Here is a 13801-nt window from a genome sequence, read left to right on the forward strand (position 1 = left end):
ATGTATTCAGTGACATTTTTTTTTTTTTTGCTTAATGGCACAAGCTTCCCAACTGGAGACTCATTTATAAGCCTGGGTTGAACACAGCAACCCAGATGTACTAAGAAAGACAGCTCCCCACCTCACTTTTCTGTTCTCCCTCTGGATCAACAATAACCACCAGACTGGAATAGACCTTGAAGTTTTAGAGCCCAAACACTTGTGGCTTTCCAGGGAGAAATTCATCCACACCCCCGCTCCGTCTCCACCCTACCACCCACTCTCCCCAGCGCCCCCAGCACCAGCATCTCCACCTTTCCTGTTACTGTGTCCTCTTCTCGTGGGCATCCCTCTTACTCCATTACATCCCACCTAAGCCCATTACGATGGTTCATACCCCTCTTGCTTGGTCCTCTGCTGGTTTAAAAAAAGATAGCCCCTGACACAAGGTCTGAAAGACATTTTAGGGAACATTCAGCCAAAGGATGTTCCCTTGAGGAAAGGACAGTCAGAATCACTGAGGAATCAGCTTCTAAGACCACAGTTAGGGCAGTTCTTTGAGTTCCAGGTTAAGGAATCCTGTCTCTTTAATTTTGTTCCCTAGTGTTCATCTTTCTACCCAAAGAGGCAGGAAACAGAAGAATACGCTGCATAAATGAAGGACTTACACTTATTAACTTGGAATTCACTATCTACCCTGAATTCCCTCATTCAACATTTACAGAGTACCTACTATGTGCCAGATGCTTCCCCAGGCACTTGGGATCTACCCATGAATGAAACAAAGATCCTTACCCTTATAGAGCTCACATTCTCATGGAGAAAAGTGGGTGAGAAATAATAGACTTAATAAATAAGTAAGCTGCATGTTCTATTAGAAGGTGATTAGTACTATGGAAAAATAGGGATCAGGGGGTCAGGGTGGGTAGAGAAGTGGTTGTGATTTTAAATATGCAGGTCAGAGGGAGCTCCTTGAGTAATGTCCTCTGAGGAAAGACTCGGGGTGAGGGAATGGGCCAAGTTTATTCTGGAGGGTGAGGGAAGGTTCAAAGCAGAGGGAACATGTGGGTCAGGCCTTTGTCCTCCAAGTGAGGTGGGAAACCTGGGGCTTTGAGCAGAAGACTGATATGATCTAGTCTGTGTTTTATGAGGATCGTTCCACCTGCCACACAAAGACTAGCCCTTAGGCCATAAGGTCCCTTAATTGCTCCAAATATTTTCCTGACCTGCAAAATGCGAATTAAAAAATGCCTAACTATATCACAGGTTGCAATGAGGCTCAAAGTAAATCTTTACCAAAAGCACTGTGAGAATTACGAACTGATTTATATAAATTCTAATTATTATTGTTACTGTTGTTATTACAATGAACGTTATGAATTATAGCCAATTAACTAAAACCAAAACTAGCTTAGCTGTTTTCTAAATGTGGATTTAAATATAAAATGAGTATTTTTAAAAAAGTAAAAACCAGAAAGATCAGCCTAAGTCCCCCACTCTTGGTAGAAAGGTAGCTCAAAATTGACAATGAGTTAGTAACTGTTGCATGTGAAAATTTGTTAACAGGTAACATTTCAGTCATTCCTGTAGGCTGCTTCTGTACCAAGGCCTTTACATCCATTATTTCACTGAACCCTCATAAATGTCCTATGAAGTAGACACTGTTATTACCCCTATTTTATATGAAGAAGGTGAGTAAGTTGCTTAGGGACACACAGTGGTGAACTGGCATTAGTCTGTATCAAAGCTCGGGATCGTAACCACTAACCTGTAACGCATCCCACCACTGAACACCATGCAGCAAAAGCTTTCTGCAGTTCTGCTCTTCATTTTGGGGACTTGATTTTGCCAATGACAAAGTACTTCCTTGGGGAAAAAAAACTTTGCTTTGAAATAGTTTTCAATTCACAAGAAACTGCAGAAAGAGGAAAGAGTTCCGAGCACCCTTCACCCAGGTTCCCCTAAATGGTAAGATCTTACATAATCATAGTACAACCATCAAAACTAGGAAAGTGACTTTGGTATGATAAATACTTTTTTTTTTTTTTTTTTTGGCTGCACCTCGCAGCCTGCGGGATCTTAGTTCCCCCACCAGGGATCGAACCCGCCCCCCACCCCCGTAGTGGAAGTGCGGAGTCTTAACCACTGGACTGCCAAGGAAGTCCCTGGTACAATACTATTAACTACAATACAGATCTTATTCGGATTTCACCAGTTTTGGGTCGTTTTATTTTGTGTGTGTGTGGGGGGGGGATTTCTATGAAATTTTATTACAGGTACAGATTTGTGTACAGATGGAGAACTGTTCCATCACCAAAAAGAAGCTCCCCCGTGCCACCCTTTTTACGAACATCCTTCCCCCAACCTAACATCTGGCAGGAGCTGATGTGTACACCATCACTATAAGTTTGTCATTTATGTATGGACACCAAGGGGGGAAAGTGGTGGTGGGATGAATTGGGAGATTGGGATTGTCATATATACACTAATATGTATAAAATAGATAACTAATAAGAACCTGCTGGATAAAAAAATAAATAAAATAAAATTCAAAAATTCAAAAAAAAAAGAGAATGTTATCTAAATGGAATTACATAGCATGTAACCTTTTTTTTTTTTTTTTTCCCTGTACCAACGGGATCATTTATTTACAATTCAGTAAAAGTCTCAGCCCAAACCAGCAAAACCATCTATATGATTGTAGAGAGCCATATACGGGTAATTTGCCTTCTGACAAAAACATGGAGAGGAGAAAGGTGCCACAAATTGAATTAGGTTCAGATTGTTCAGAAAGGAAATCACAGCTGGAAAACATTTCAAACAGAGATCCCTTCGAAGAGCCTTCCAAGGATAGCCGCCAAGTACATTTTGCATGTAACCTTTGAGATGGGCTTTGTTGACTCAGAATAATGCCCTTTAGACAAAGTACTTCTTCGCTCATGGTTCTTGAAGACAGCGCTTACATCACAGAGGAAAAAAAAAAAAAACAACTGGTATCAAGAGGGAAAAGCGTATGACCTTCCTGTTCAAACATGTGCCCGCTCCAAACAGTCTCAACAATCAGGGCTCTTTAAACCACTTCCCTACTCAGCATCCTCTTGGTAGAAGGGATGGGAAAAGTTTGCTTCAGGGTTAATTCCAAGATAGCAGGGTGCCTACCTGCAAACATTCAGGTTTTATTTACATCAGCATGGGAGGCGCTGCCTGGGCACAAAGGGCCCCAGAGGCATCTTGGGTCAGAACAGCCTCAGCACCTAGTTCCCTAAACATGACCTCCTCTTACTGGGAGGGGCTCAGGTATCACACTAAAGTGTCCTCAAAATTAAAAACAAATGCCAATAAGAATAAATTTGTATAAACTTCCAGTTACAAAATAAATGAGTCATGGGGATGAAATATACAGCACGTGCAATACAGTCAATAATACTTTAATGTCTTTGTATGGTGACAGATGGCAACTAGACATAGTTTCATGGTGATCATTTTGTAATGTACATAAACATCAAATTACTATGTTGTGCACCAGGAACTAACATAATGTTGTAGGTCAATTATACTTCAAAGCAAACATATTCATAGAAAAAGAGATCAGAGGAGGAGAGGGGGGATTTGGATGAAGGTGATTAAAAGGTACAAACTTCCAGTTATAAGGTAAATAAATATTAGGTATGCGATGTACAACATGATTAATTAGCACTGCTGTATGTTATATATGAAAGTGGTTAAGAGAATAAATCCTAAGAGTTCTCATTACAAGGAAATATTTTGTATCTATACGAAATGATGGATGTTCACTAAACATTGTAGTAATCACCTCATAATGTATGTAAGTCAAATCATTATGCTATACACCTTAAACTTACACAGTGCTGTATGTCAGTTATACCTCAGTAAAACAGGAAGAAAAAAATTAAAAAAAAAAAAAAGAATAAGTTTGTATATAGTTCTTTCACAGTGCTACAAAGTTTGGCGTTTGGGGACAGTCCGCCGTAGCTGATTTGGTGTGCCTTGATGTGCCCAGAGCAAGGTCTGCATAGGAAGCCTACGCCCTAGGCCCTCTCTCCCTGGACTTCTTTAAGCCCTTTGAGGCTGCAAAATGGATGTAAAAAAAATCCTGTTCTACCCATTTCACGGAACTCACTAGAGGTATAAATGACAAAAGAGGTAAGAAAGAGTTTAAATGCAAAACTAGTGACATGAATACAAGTTACTTCACCATCACTATGTCTCTGTCCCAGTGAAGGGACGTAAGACTCAGGAACTGTTTGAAATTCATTCATTTGTTCATTCATTCACCCACACAGTTCTGATGTGCCGGGCAATGTGCTGGGTAGTGGGCTTAAACTAATGAATGATTAATATGTAATAGTCACACTGATTAAACAACACGGGGGAGGCGGACAAGCAGATGGGTGTGCTTCCATGTGGTGGGAAGGGATGACAGTTATGGAAGAGGAATACATACGGGTACAAAGATGTCTGCATCAGTGACCCCCCAAAAATTAAAACCACCTGAATGTTCATCAACAAGGGAGTGGTTAAATAAATTATGATCCGTCCATGGACCGTCGCAATTGTCACAAACAATGAGACAGGCCCGTGACAACCTACATGGAAAGGTCTACGTGTCTTGGAGAGGCATAGTTGCACATATATGAGTGTTTCTGAAGGACTAGGAAGGGTCTAGAAGGAAGTGAATGAATGGTTGACAGTGGTTTCCTCTGTATGAGGGAATGAATGCATGGAGACTAAAGGGACATTTTCACATTTTGTTTTGGCATGTCACAATTGTTTGAATGTTTTACAGTGAATATGTGTTCACATATTATCTGTGTAATAAAAAGGCTGAAATTAATCTGCACACGTATTATCATTCTAACGTGAAGGAAAATCACGTATAGATGTGTATGTATGTGTGTACACACACACACACACACACACACACACACAAACATGTATATACTTACAGGGAAAGTTTGGAGAGAATCACATTAGTGTTTCCATTGTAATTGTAAATGTGTAATAAGATGCAAAAATACTGAATTTTCTACATTTTTAACATAAAAGCACTTAGTAATTATGTAAAATAAAGTTTTTAAAAAGTTTTATTCTGAAATAATTATTTATTTACAGAAAGATATAAAGAAATAGACAGGGAGTTCCATGTATCCTTCACCCTACCTCCCCAATGTTAACGTCTCAAATAACTACAATGTCAAAACCAGCAAACTGACATTGGTACCAGCTATAGAGCTTATTCAGATTTTGCCAATTATACATGGACTCATTTGTGTGTGTGTTGCTCTATGTAAGTTTATCACATGTGTAGCTTCATGTAACCACATCCCATTAAAGTTTATTTTAAAAAGCACACTATTAGGCTATAAACTGCTCAATTTCTGTTTTACTTCTATCTTCCCTACCAAAGGAAAAAAATCTTCAAATTAAAGAAAGTAAAATGAAGATTGTAAAGAATCTAAAACCCCAAATAGGTGGCAGTCGTAATGGTATATCTGGCCATTTACAAATAAATCAGATCACCAAGCTGAGACAAATTATACATAGCCTTGGGTATTAAAATTTGCAGATCCTTCTATTGTACTTTCTAAGAAAAGAGACAGAAGAGGAAAAGTTCTAGATGATCAGAGATGGACAGAAGTTATCCCCGTTTTCATAAAGTAAATGATACCGATTTTGGCAAGTACAGAATCAGAGAGAGACAGAAATCCACAGCAGAACTTAAAAGGAGGTTATCAAATTGGTGCCTAGGACACGGAAAACTGTCATGGAGTTCAGCTCACCAAGGAGAAGTCAGGTCTGATTTCAAAATGAATTTCAAATTGATTTCCAGTCTTTCCAGGATAGTTACTAGTCCAATATAGCAGGGAACGTCTCAGAAGAGAAGATGGAAAAATAAACCGTGGAAAAAATAAAATCAGGCAGATTTACTACTGGTTGAACAGTGGCCAAGAGAGCTGATTTCATGAACTGATGTCAACTCAGAGGCTGCCTTAATTAGCAGGTCACAGGGCTCTGCCCTTGGTTAAATTAGAATCTAGATTTTCATCAATGACTTGGAAGAGACAAAAAGGCAGGGGCAGGACGCAGGGAGAGAATTTGCTAACCCAATGAGAGAATCAAGGTTCAAAATGGCCTCAGTAGGCTGGGACAATGAGTTAAGTTTTTATGAGGATTAATGTCACACGGTAGGCTGAAATTCCAAAATAATTAAATAAACAAGAAGCAGGAAAGCTTTGATTTTGCAGCAATTCATGAGAAAAAAGATCTGGAGATTTCAGTTAACCTCAAACTCAACATTAACCAATACATTCACCTTCATCAAAAAGGTAATGCAGGGCTTCCCTGGTGGCGCAGTGGTTAAGAATCCGCCTGCCAATGCAGGGGACATGGGTTCGAGCCCCGGTCAAGGAAGATCCCACGTGCCGCAGAGCAACTAAGCCGGTGAGCCACAACCACTGAGCCTGCGCTCTAGAGCCCGCGAGCAACAACCACTGAGCGCACGTGCCACAGCTGCTCGACACAACTGGATAAAGCCCGCGCACAGCAATGAAGACCCAACACAGCCAAAAAAAAGGTAATGCAAACTGCATTATCAAAAATATAGCATCCAAAACACAAGAGGTTACAGCCTCCACTGAACTTCACACACATCTTTCCAAAATAACACCAATGCTACCAAGGTCTTTCAGGAAAGAGATGGGAACAATTTCCAACTATGTCTTATTAGGTCAACAATACCCAGATACCAAAACGGACATTACCAATACAAAACAAAAACAAAAACAAAATTATAAAACAGTTTCCTTCATGAACATTGTTGTATGATAAAGACTGACTGGCTTTTGTCCCTTGCTAGTTCCTGAGTAAGAGAAGTGGCTTCGTTACGCTAACAAGGTGACTCAGGATGGGCCCCTAGATAACTTCAGGATGGGGACTGGTCACCAGAATGACTAAATCATGTGATGGGAGGGTTGGGACTTTGGTCCATGGGATATTAGCCCAAACTCCTGACCTCTAGGGAAGAGAGGGAGGTCTGGAGATCATGTTCCATCACATGGTTGACGCTTTAATCAGTTACGCCCACGCAATGAAACCCCAATAAAAATTCTGGACCCCAAAGCTTAGTAGTTTCTTGTTCCGTGAACACACTGATGCGCCAGGAGGTGACACATCTTGATTCCACACATCAGGGCAGGGAAGGGTATGAAAGCTCTGTATTTGGGACCCTCCCAGACTTCATCCTATGTGTATCCTTTGTAAAAAAAAAAACTATAGTCATAAGTATAGAACTTTCTTGAATTCTGTGAGTTGTTCTGGCAAATTATCGAACCCAAGGGGGTCATAGAAACCTCTAAGTTTACAGCCAGTCAGTAAGAAGTGCAGGTGGATTAGGGACCCCCTTGAGACTGTGGCTGGCAGCTGAGGCGAGGGCAGACTTGTGGCAGACATTGTCTTTAACCCGTGGGGTCTGCACTAACTCCTAGTAATTAAGATCAGAACTGACTTGCAGTACACGCAGTTGGTGTGACCCCAGAATAAGCATAAATGCAAAAATCTTTAACTAAATATTAGCAAATGGGAACTACCACAACACATCATGACCAAGCAGAGTTTAGCCCAGGAATGCAACATTGGTTTAACATTTGAAAATCAAATCAATGTAATTTGCCATACGAAGAGAAGAAAGGAGAAAAACCATAGATCATCTCAAAAGATGCAGAGGCCCGACGCAAAAGAATAGACACCTTATGATTTCATTTATTTTAATTTCAAGAATAGGCAAAATTAATCTATGATAATAAACATCAGAACAAGGTTACCTATGGGAGGTAGGTGCTGACCTGAAGGGAACAAGAGGGAACTTCCTGGGGTGACAGCAATGTTCTATATCTTGATTGAAGTGGTGGTTACGTGAGTGTCTACATTTATCATGACTCACTGAGTTGTGCACTTAAGTGCTATGCATTTAACTGTATGTCAATTTAACCTACATATTTCATTGTATGCCCCATAAATCCTCCTTTATGGGACTTCAAAGCAATCATCCTAGAGAGGGAGGAATGTATTTTTAAAAAATTAATTTTGAACAAATAAGTTACTTGATGATCAATTCCTTGGAGAAACTCAAAGAAAACTCAGATGAAGGCAGAGACAATCATAATATTCCTCGTGGAGTCAGGAGTAAGAAAGGTGATTCAGAAACAATACCTCAGGCTGGCATTCACTTGCTGGTCCACTCAGCATAAATATTCAGTGAGTATTACCATGAGTCAGGCACTGCCTTGGGAGAGATAAAGTCCTTGTTCTTACTGAGTATACATTCTCTAAGAAGACAGACAAGCAGCTAAACTAATAAACAGGGAAATTACAGACTGTAACCAGTGCAATGAAGGAAATCCACAAGAATACATGCCTGGGAGTCAATAAAGGAGTGGGGAGGAACTAAAAGAATGACCAGGAAAGACTTCTGTGCAAAAGTGATGTTCGAGATGTGTCATGGGATGAAGGGCAGATGGAACAACGCCGCAAGCAGACAGAAAGAAAGTGCAAAGGTCCTGAGGCAGGGAGAAGGGTGATGTTTCTGAGAAAATGAAAGACAATCAGCGCGACTGGTGCTTAATAAGCAGGGAAAGAGTGGGATGGGTTTGGGCTGGAGAGTTGAGCGGGGACCAGAGCACGCAGGTCCTATGAGCGGGGGCAGGAAGGACTCTGAGTGACAGTCAAAGATAATGGGAAGCCCCTGAAGGGTTCCAGCAGGCAGGGGACACGAACTGCCATTGAGGACGAGAGTGGGGACAAGGCTAGAAGCAAAGAGACCAGTTAGGAAGTTACTGCAGTGCTGTTGGCAAGAGCTGGCAGTGACGTGGACCAGGGCACTGCAGCAGAGACAGAGAAAAGACAGATTTGAGATGTACTGTAGGAGCAGAACTGACAACCTGCTGATGCATTCAGTGTGGAAAAGGAGAAGGAAGGAAGGATGGGCAAATGGTGATATCACTTACTAAGATGGGGAACTCTGGGGCAGAGCAAGTCTTGGGGGGAAATCAAGAGTCTCATTTTAAGACGCTTCCATATCCAGTAAGTGGAAATGCCAAGCAAGGAGCTTGAAGCTCAGGAGGGAGGTCTGAGCTGGAGATACGAAGTTCAAGGTTGTCATCACACAGATGGTCGTGAAGCCAGGGGCCCAAAGGAACTCTCAGACGTGGGTCCAGGACTGAGCCCTAGGGCACCCTCCCACATTCAGAACTCCTGTCAAGGGAAGAGGAGGAGTCGGGAGGCAGGAAGGAAGCCAGGAAGACAGCGTTTCCTGAAGGTCCCCTCTGGCCTGCAGCATCCCTCAGAACGTTTGCTGAGTGTGTGAAAAAAGGAAGGATCGGGGGTGGTAACCTTGCCAGATGCTGCTGGAAGATGCAGTGAGAGGAGCCCTTTGGATTCAGCAGCACAGAAACATCAGTGGCACTGACCCTGAGAGCACCGTTGGAGGAGCACGGCAAGGAAGACAGGGCACGCCCATTCAGATGGAAATCAGATGACCGCTGACCATCAGGGCAGCCACGGCCTCACGGTGACTCAATCCTCCCACAGCCACCCCCGTGACCCATGCGCTTTCCTTGCCGCCAAACCTCGCTGAGGTCGTCACATCAGTGGTTCCTGAAATGCAAGCCCTGCCAGCCAGCAGGGCCACAGCTGCCACGGAAGACGTGAGCAGGGCTCCCGCTGCCCAGGCTCAAGGACTCTCGCTGCCCAGGCTCAAGGACTCTGGCCACTTCTGCCAACTTAACCACAGACACCCGTGGTGGGCGTATCCCCACGCGCCAGTCCTGCCCCCGAGATTCCCACCTGCCTCCCCCCCAACCTGGCCCCTATCCTCAGCTGCCTCACCTGCGGTTCTATCCGCCTCGACTACCTGCTGCCATGCACAGCAGCTCTCATCAAACTTCCGCTCCCTTCCACCATTCCAGGGCAAACAGTACGCAAATCCCACAACTCAGACTCACCAGGAACAGTCAGAACGGAGGGGGATTTTTCTGGAAGTTCATTAACACGGCTGCTGTTTTGAACCCAGAAAATGTTGACGGGCTCAGGGGGGCCCACGGCCTGACAGGTGAGGTTGAAGGCCGTGTTTCTGGTGACATTCATGCTCTCAGGCTGCCTCGTAAAGTGAGGAAGTCCTGCAGAGGAAGAGGTGAGTGAAAGAAGGTTTTAGATCCACAGGCCAAGGCACAGCCCCCAGGGGAATGGAAACCACACCGGAGCTTGGCAGAAGGAGCTTTCTCTGTCCACCACCCAGGTCTGAAACGGCCAGTTTTTACCTCCCTGAAGTTGGGTAGGAAAGAACAAAGAGGCTAATTCCTGCCAGCCTAGCTCTAGCCAGTTTTCTAGGACACTTTTCCAAAGGAGTAATGGTGATTCAGAACTGTTTTTTTCAGAAGGGAGGCCTGGCAGTTCTGAAATTAGGTGTTGCTCAAACTCCTGGGAAAGGCTGGCAGGTTTTCAGGATTCCTTACCAATAAACACAAAGTGAAAACAAAGCCACATAAGAGTCTACCCATTTTTTTTTTCTTTTTTAAATTTAAGTATACTTGATTTACAATGTTGTATTAGTTTCAGGTGTACGGCAGAGTAATTCAGTTATACATATATAAAAATATATTCTTTTTCAGATTCTTTTCCATTACAGGTTATTAAAAGATATTGAATATAGTTCAATATCAACTATATTGTGCTATACAGGAGGTCCTTGTTGTTTACCTATTTTATACATAGTACTGTGTATATGTTAATCCCAAACTCCTAGTTTATCCCTTCCCTTCTTTCCTCTTTGGTAACCACAAGTTTGTTTTCTATGTCTGTGAGTCTGGTTCTGTTTTGTAAATAAGTTCCTTTGTATCATTTTTTTAGATTCCACATATAAGTGACATCATATGATATTTGTCTTTCTCTGTCTGACTTCCTTTACTTGTATGATAATCTCTAGGTCCATCCATGTGGCTACAAATGGCAATATTTCATTCTTTTTATGGCTGAGTGATATTCCATTGCATATACACCACGTCTTCTTTATCCATTCATCTGTTGATGGACACTTAGGTTCCTTCCATGTCTTGGCAATTGTAAATAGTACTGCTGCGAACACTGGGGTGCATGTATCTTTTCGAATGAAAGTTTTTGTCTTTTCCGGATATATGCCCAGGAGTGAGATTGCTGGATCATATGGTAACTCTATTTTTAGTTTTTAAGGAACCTCCATATTGGCTGCACCAATTTACATTCCCACCAACAGTATACGAGGGTTCCCTTTTCTCCACACCCTCTCCAGTGTTTATTATTTGTAGACTTTTGGATGATGGCCATTCTGACCGGTGTGGTCTGCCTGTTTTTGAGGACAACCTCTTTTGTGTGAGACTTTCAGGTGAGGGATAATAAATTTTAAAATCTGTACACTTGTACAGGTCTGAACACTTTTCCAAGCACATTCTCATGAAAACAGTATAGACAGAGTTACACAGTTACAACCCCAAGACTTCCCAGTATGATTCCAGAACCGGGGTTATAGGGAAGGGACGTTAAGAATAGCTCAGAGAAAACCAGTTGGTACTTATTTGGGGCATGTGACAAAAATTTAACAGATCAAGCTAACGGGCCTCAGACGTTTCAAATGTGTTCTTTTGGGACTGGAAGCTCACAGATCTGGTCCCAGCAGGACTGATGTGGGAGTGGTAAAATGGGATTCTTTTTTCATGTTTCAAAGTTTTGCAAAACTCCGTTTGGACCTAACTCATTCCTGCCCTGGGCACTTTTTCTGGGATTTTACAAGTGAAATGTCCTCTGAATAGTTTTCTCAGATTAGCAGCAAATGTAGGAACCCTCCCCTCTGGCTGATGCGGACAGATCCCTGTGGCACTGGCTGTACAGCCTGGGATGGGCTCAGAGCAGAGCTCCACAAGAGACTCCGCTGGGGGGCCCTTCCCTCAGGCCTCCTGCAGCATTACAGGGTATCAAGTTCAGGTCTGCAAAACAATGGGTAGCACAGCAGCCTTTTTATGGGAGATGCTTCTCATTGAACTTCCTTGAAAAGCTAATAACCTGCTCTAAAGCCTGTGATGAGGAGGGTCAGGAGAAAGCAGAAAAGTTGTTCTGAAGGCTCTGCTGATGGGGCACCTCAGCGAGCAGGGATGCAGAGACCCTGGAGGGCAGCCCCTAGGACAGTGGGGAGTGGCCACTTGGGGTGATAATGAAGATGCTTCCTCCTCAAAGCCTCTCTTGACAGGCCCTGCCATTGCCGAACCAGACGTGCAAACCCCGAGATGCAGGGCCCAGGCCCACCTGGCCTGGCTCACCTGTGCGTCAGCTCACCTTCCCCACGAGAGTTCAAGTTCCTTGAGGGCAGAGACTGCCTTCTCCTTGCCTGCTGCCCCAGCTGTCCCCCACCAAGCCCATCTCGTGTCATGGCGTCGAACTGCACTGAATCACACGCCCGACAAATCCTAGGGCCTAAAAAGGAATCCGAGGCCGAGCTGCTGGCCCAATCAAGAAAACTGCTCACTCTCCCTGATCTCACCGTCCGCATAAGCAAGACAGTAAAAGATACTGACTAATAAACAAATTGGCACTTGACCAGGTGAGTGGCGTCTGGTGCCAGCACTGAGAACTGGATAATAGATTGCATTTTGTTTCTTAACATGAAAAGACTTCAGTTGTTTTAAATTGTAAATAACCTTAGGACAAGGAGGTCCACAATCTCTTTTTATCTCAGCCATAGTGCGTAGGATAGAGCTAAATCTCTAAGAATTAAGCGAATTTCATAACTACCTAAAGTCTACAAAGAAGATGGCCTTGTAAAATTTCAGTGCTTATGGATTTGCAAGGTTTGCATACGGTGCTACAAATGGGATAAATTAGGAATTTGAGAGTAACATACATATGCTACTATATATAAAATAGATAAACAACAAGGACCTACTGTATAGCACGGGGAACTATCCTCAATATTTTGTAATAGCCTATATGGGAAAACAATCTGAAAAAGAATATATATATATATATATATATATATATATATATACATACACATACATATAATAAACTGAATCACTTTGCCGTACGCCTGAAACTAACACAACATTGTAAATCAACTATACCTCAATAAAAACAATTAAAAAACAAACAAACAAATGGGCATGCCGAACTCTGGAGCATTATACACAAAGCAATTAGTGCAGGCTCTACAACAAACCGCCCTGTGGCAACTGGACCCCCTGTGGCCCCTGGACTCACCTTGCACCTCGACGTAGATGGGGTCAGACACGATCTCGTCGTTATTTATTTTCATCTTACAGATATACGACCCATTGTCTGAACGCTGCACACTGGTTATGCTTCCGGGAGAAACACAAAGATATTTATCGTGACGACCTTTAGAGTTCCTACTATAGGAATGGAACATTCTTCAACTTCTTTGTCCTTCGCGGTGATGATTAACATGGCTAACGTGTGTCACGTGTGTGTCAACACGGCTAGGTCACGGTACCCAGATATTTGGTCAAACGTTACTCTAGATGGAAAGATATTTTTCTGTGAAGCCCCACAGATTTCAGAGTTGACAGCACCCACAATTACATTAGCCAATCCTTAAATCTCTCTCGCTCTCTCCTTGTGTGTGTGTGTGTGTGTGTGTGTGTGTGTGTGTGTGTGTCCTCTACCGGTTCTGTTTCTCTGAAGAACCCGGCCTAACACATATTTTGTCACTTGTCTGGACTTCCATGGTAGGCTCTGTACCAGGGTTCTCTATATCAGAGTA

At 42.8% G+C, this 13801-nt stretch overlaps 1 protein-coding gene across 2 annotated transcripts in view; it reads right to left on the reverse strand.

The window, feature by feature from the left end:
• The window catches only part of MERTK (MER proto-oncogene, tyrosine kinase), a 114931-nt gene that overhangs the window by 68952 nt on the left and 32178 nt on the right, over positions 1 to 13801 (reverse strand). For both annotated transcript variants that reach the window (XM_068564869.1, XM_068564868.1), the window contains exons 3-4: positions 13279 to 13379; positions 9999 to 10172 (exon numbers count right to left, since the gene is read on the reverse strand). In XM_068564869.1, the coding sequence (XP_068420970.1) occupies positions 9999 to 10172; positions 13279 to 13379 (275 nt within the window). The remainder of the gene's footprint in view (positions 1 to 9998; positions 10173 to 13278; positions 13380 to 13801) is intronic.

This window comes from Eschrichtius robustus, chromosome 15 (genome assembly GCF_028021215.1).
Source record: "Eschrichtius robustus isolate mEscRob2 chromosome 15, mEscRob2.pri, whole genome shotgun sequence".
Classification (NCBI taxonomy): domain Eukaryota; kingdom Metazoa; phylum Chordata; class Mammalia; order Artiodactyla; family Eschrichtiidae; genus Eschrichtius; species Eschrichtius robustus.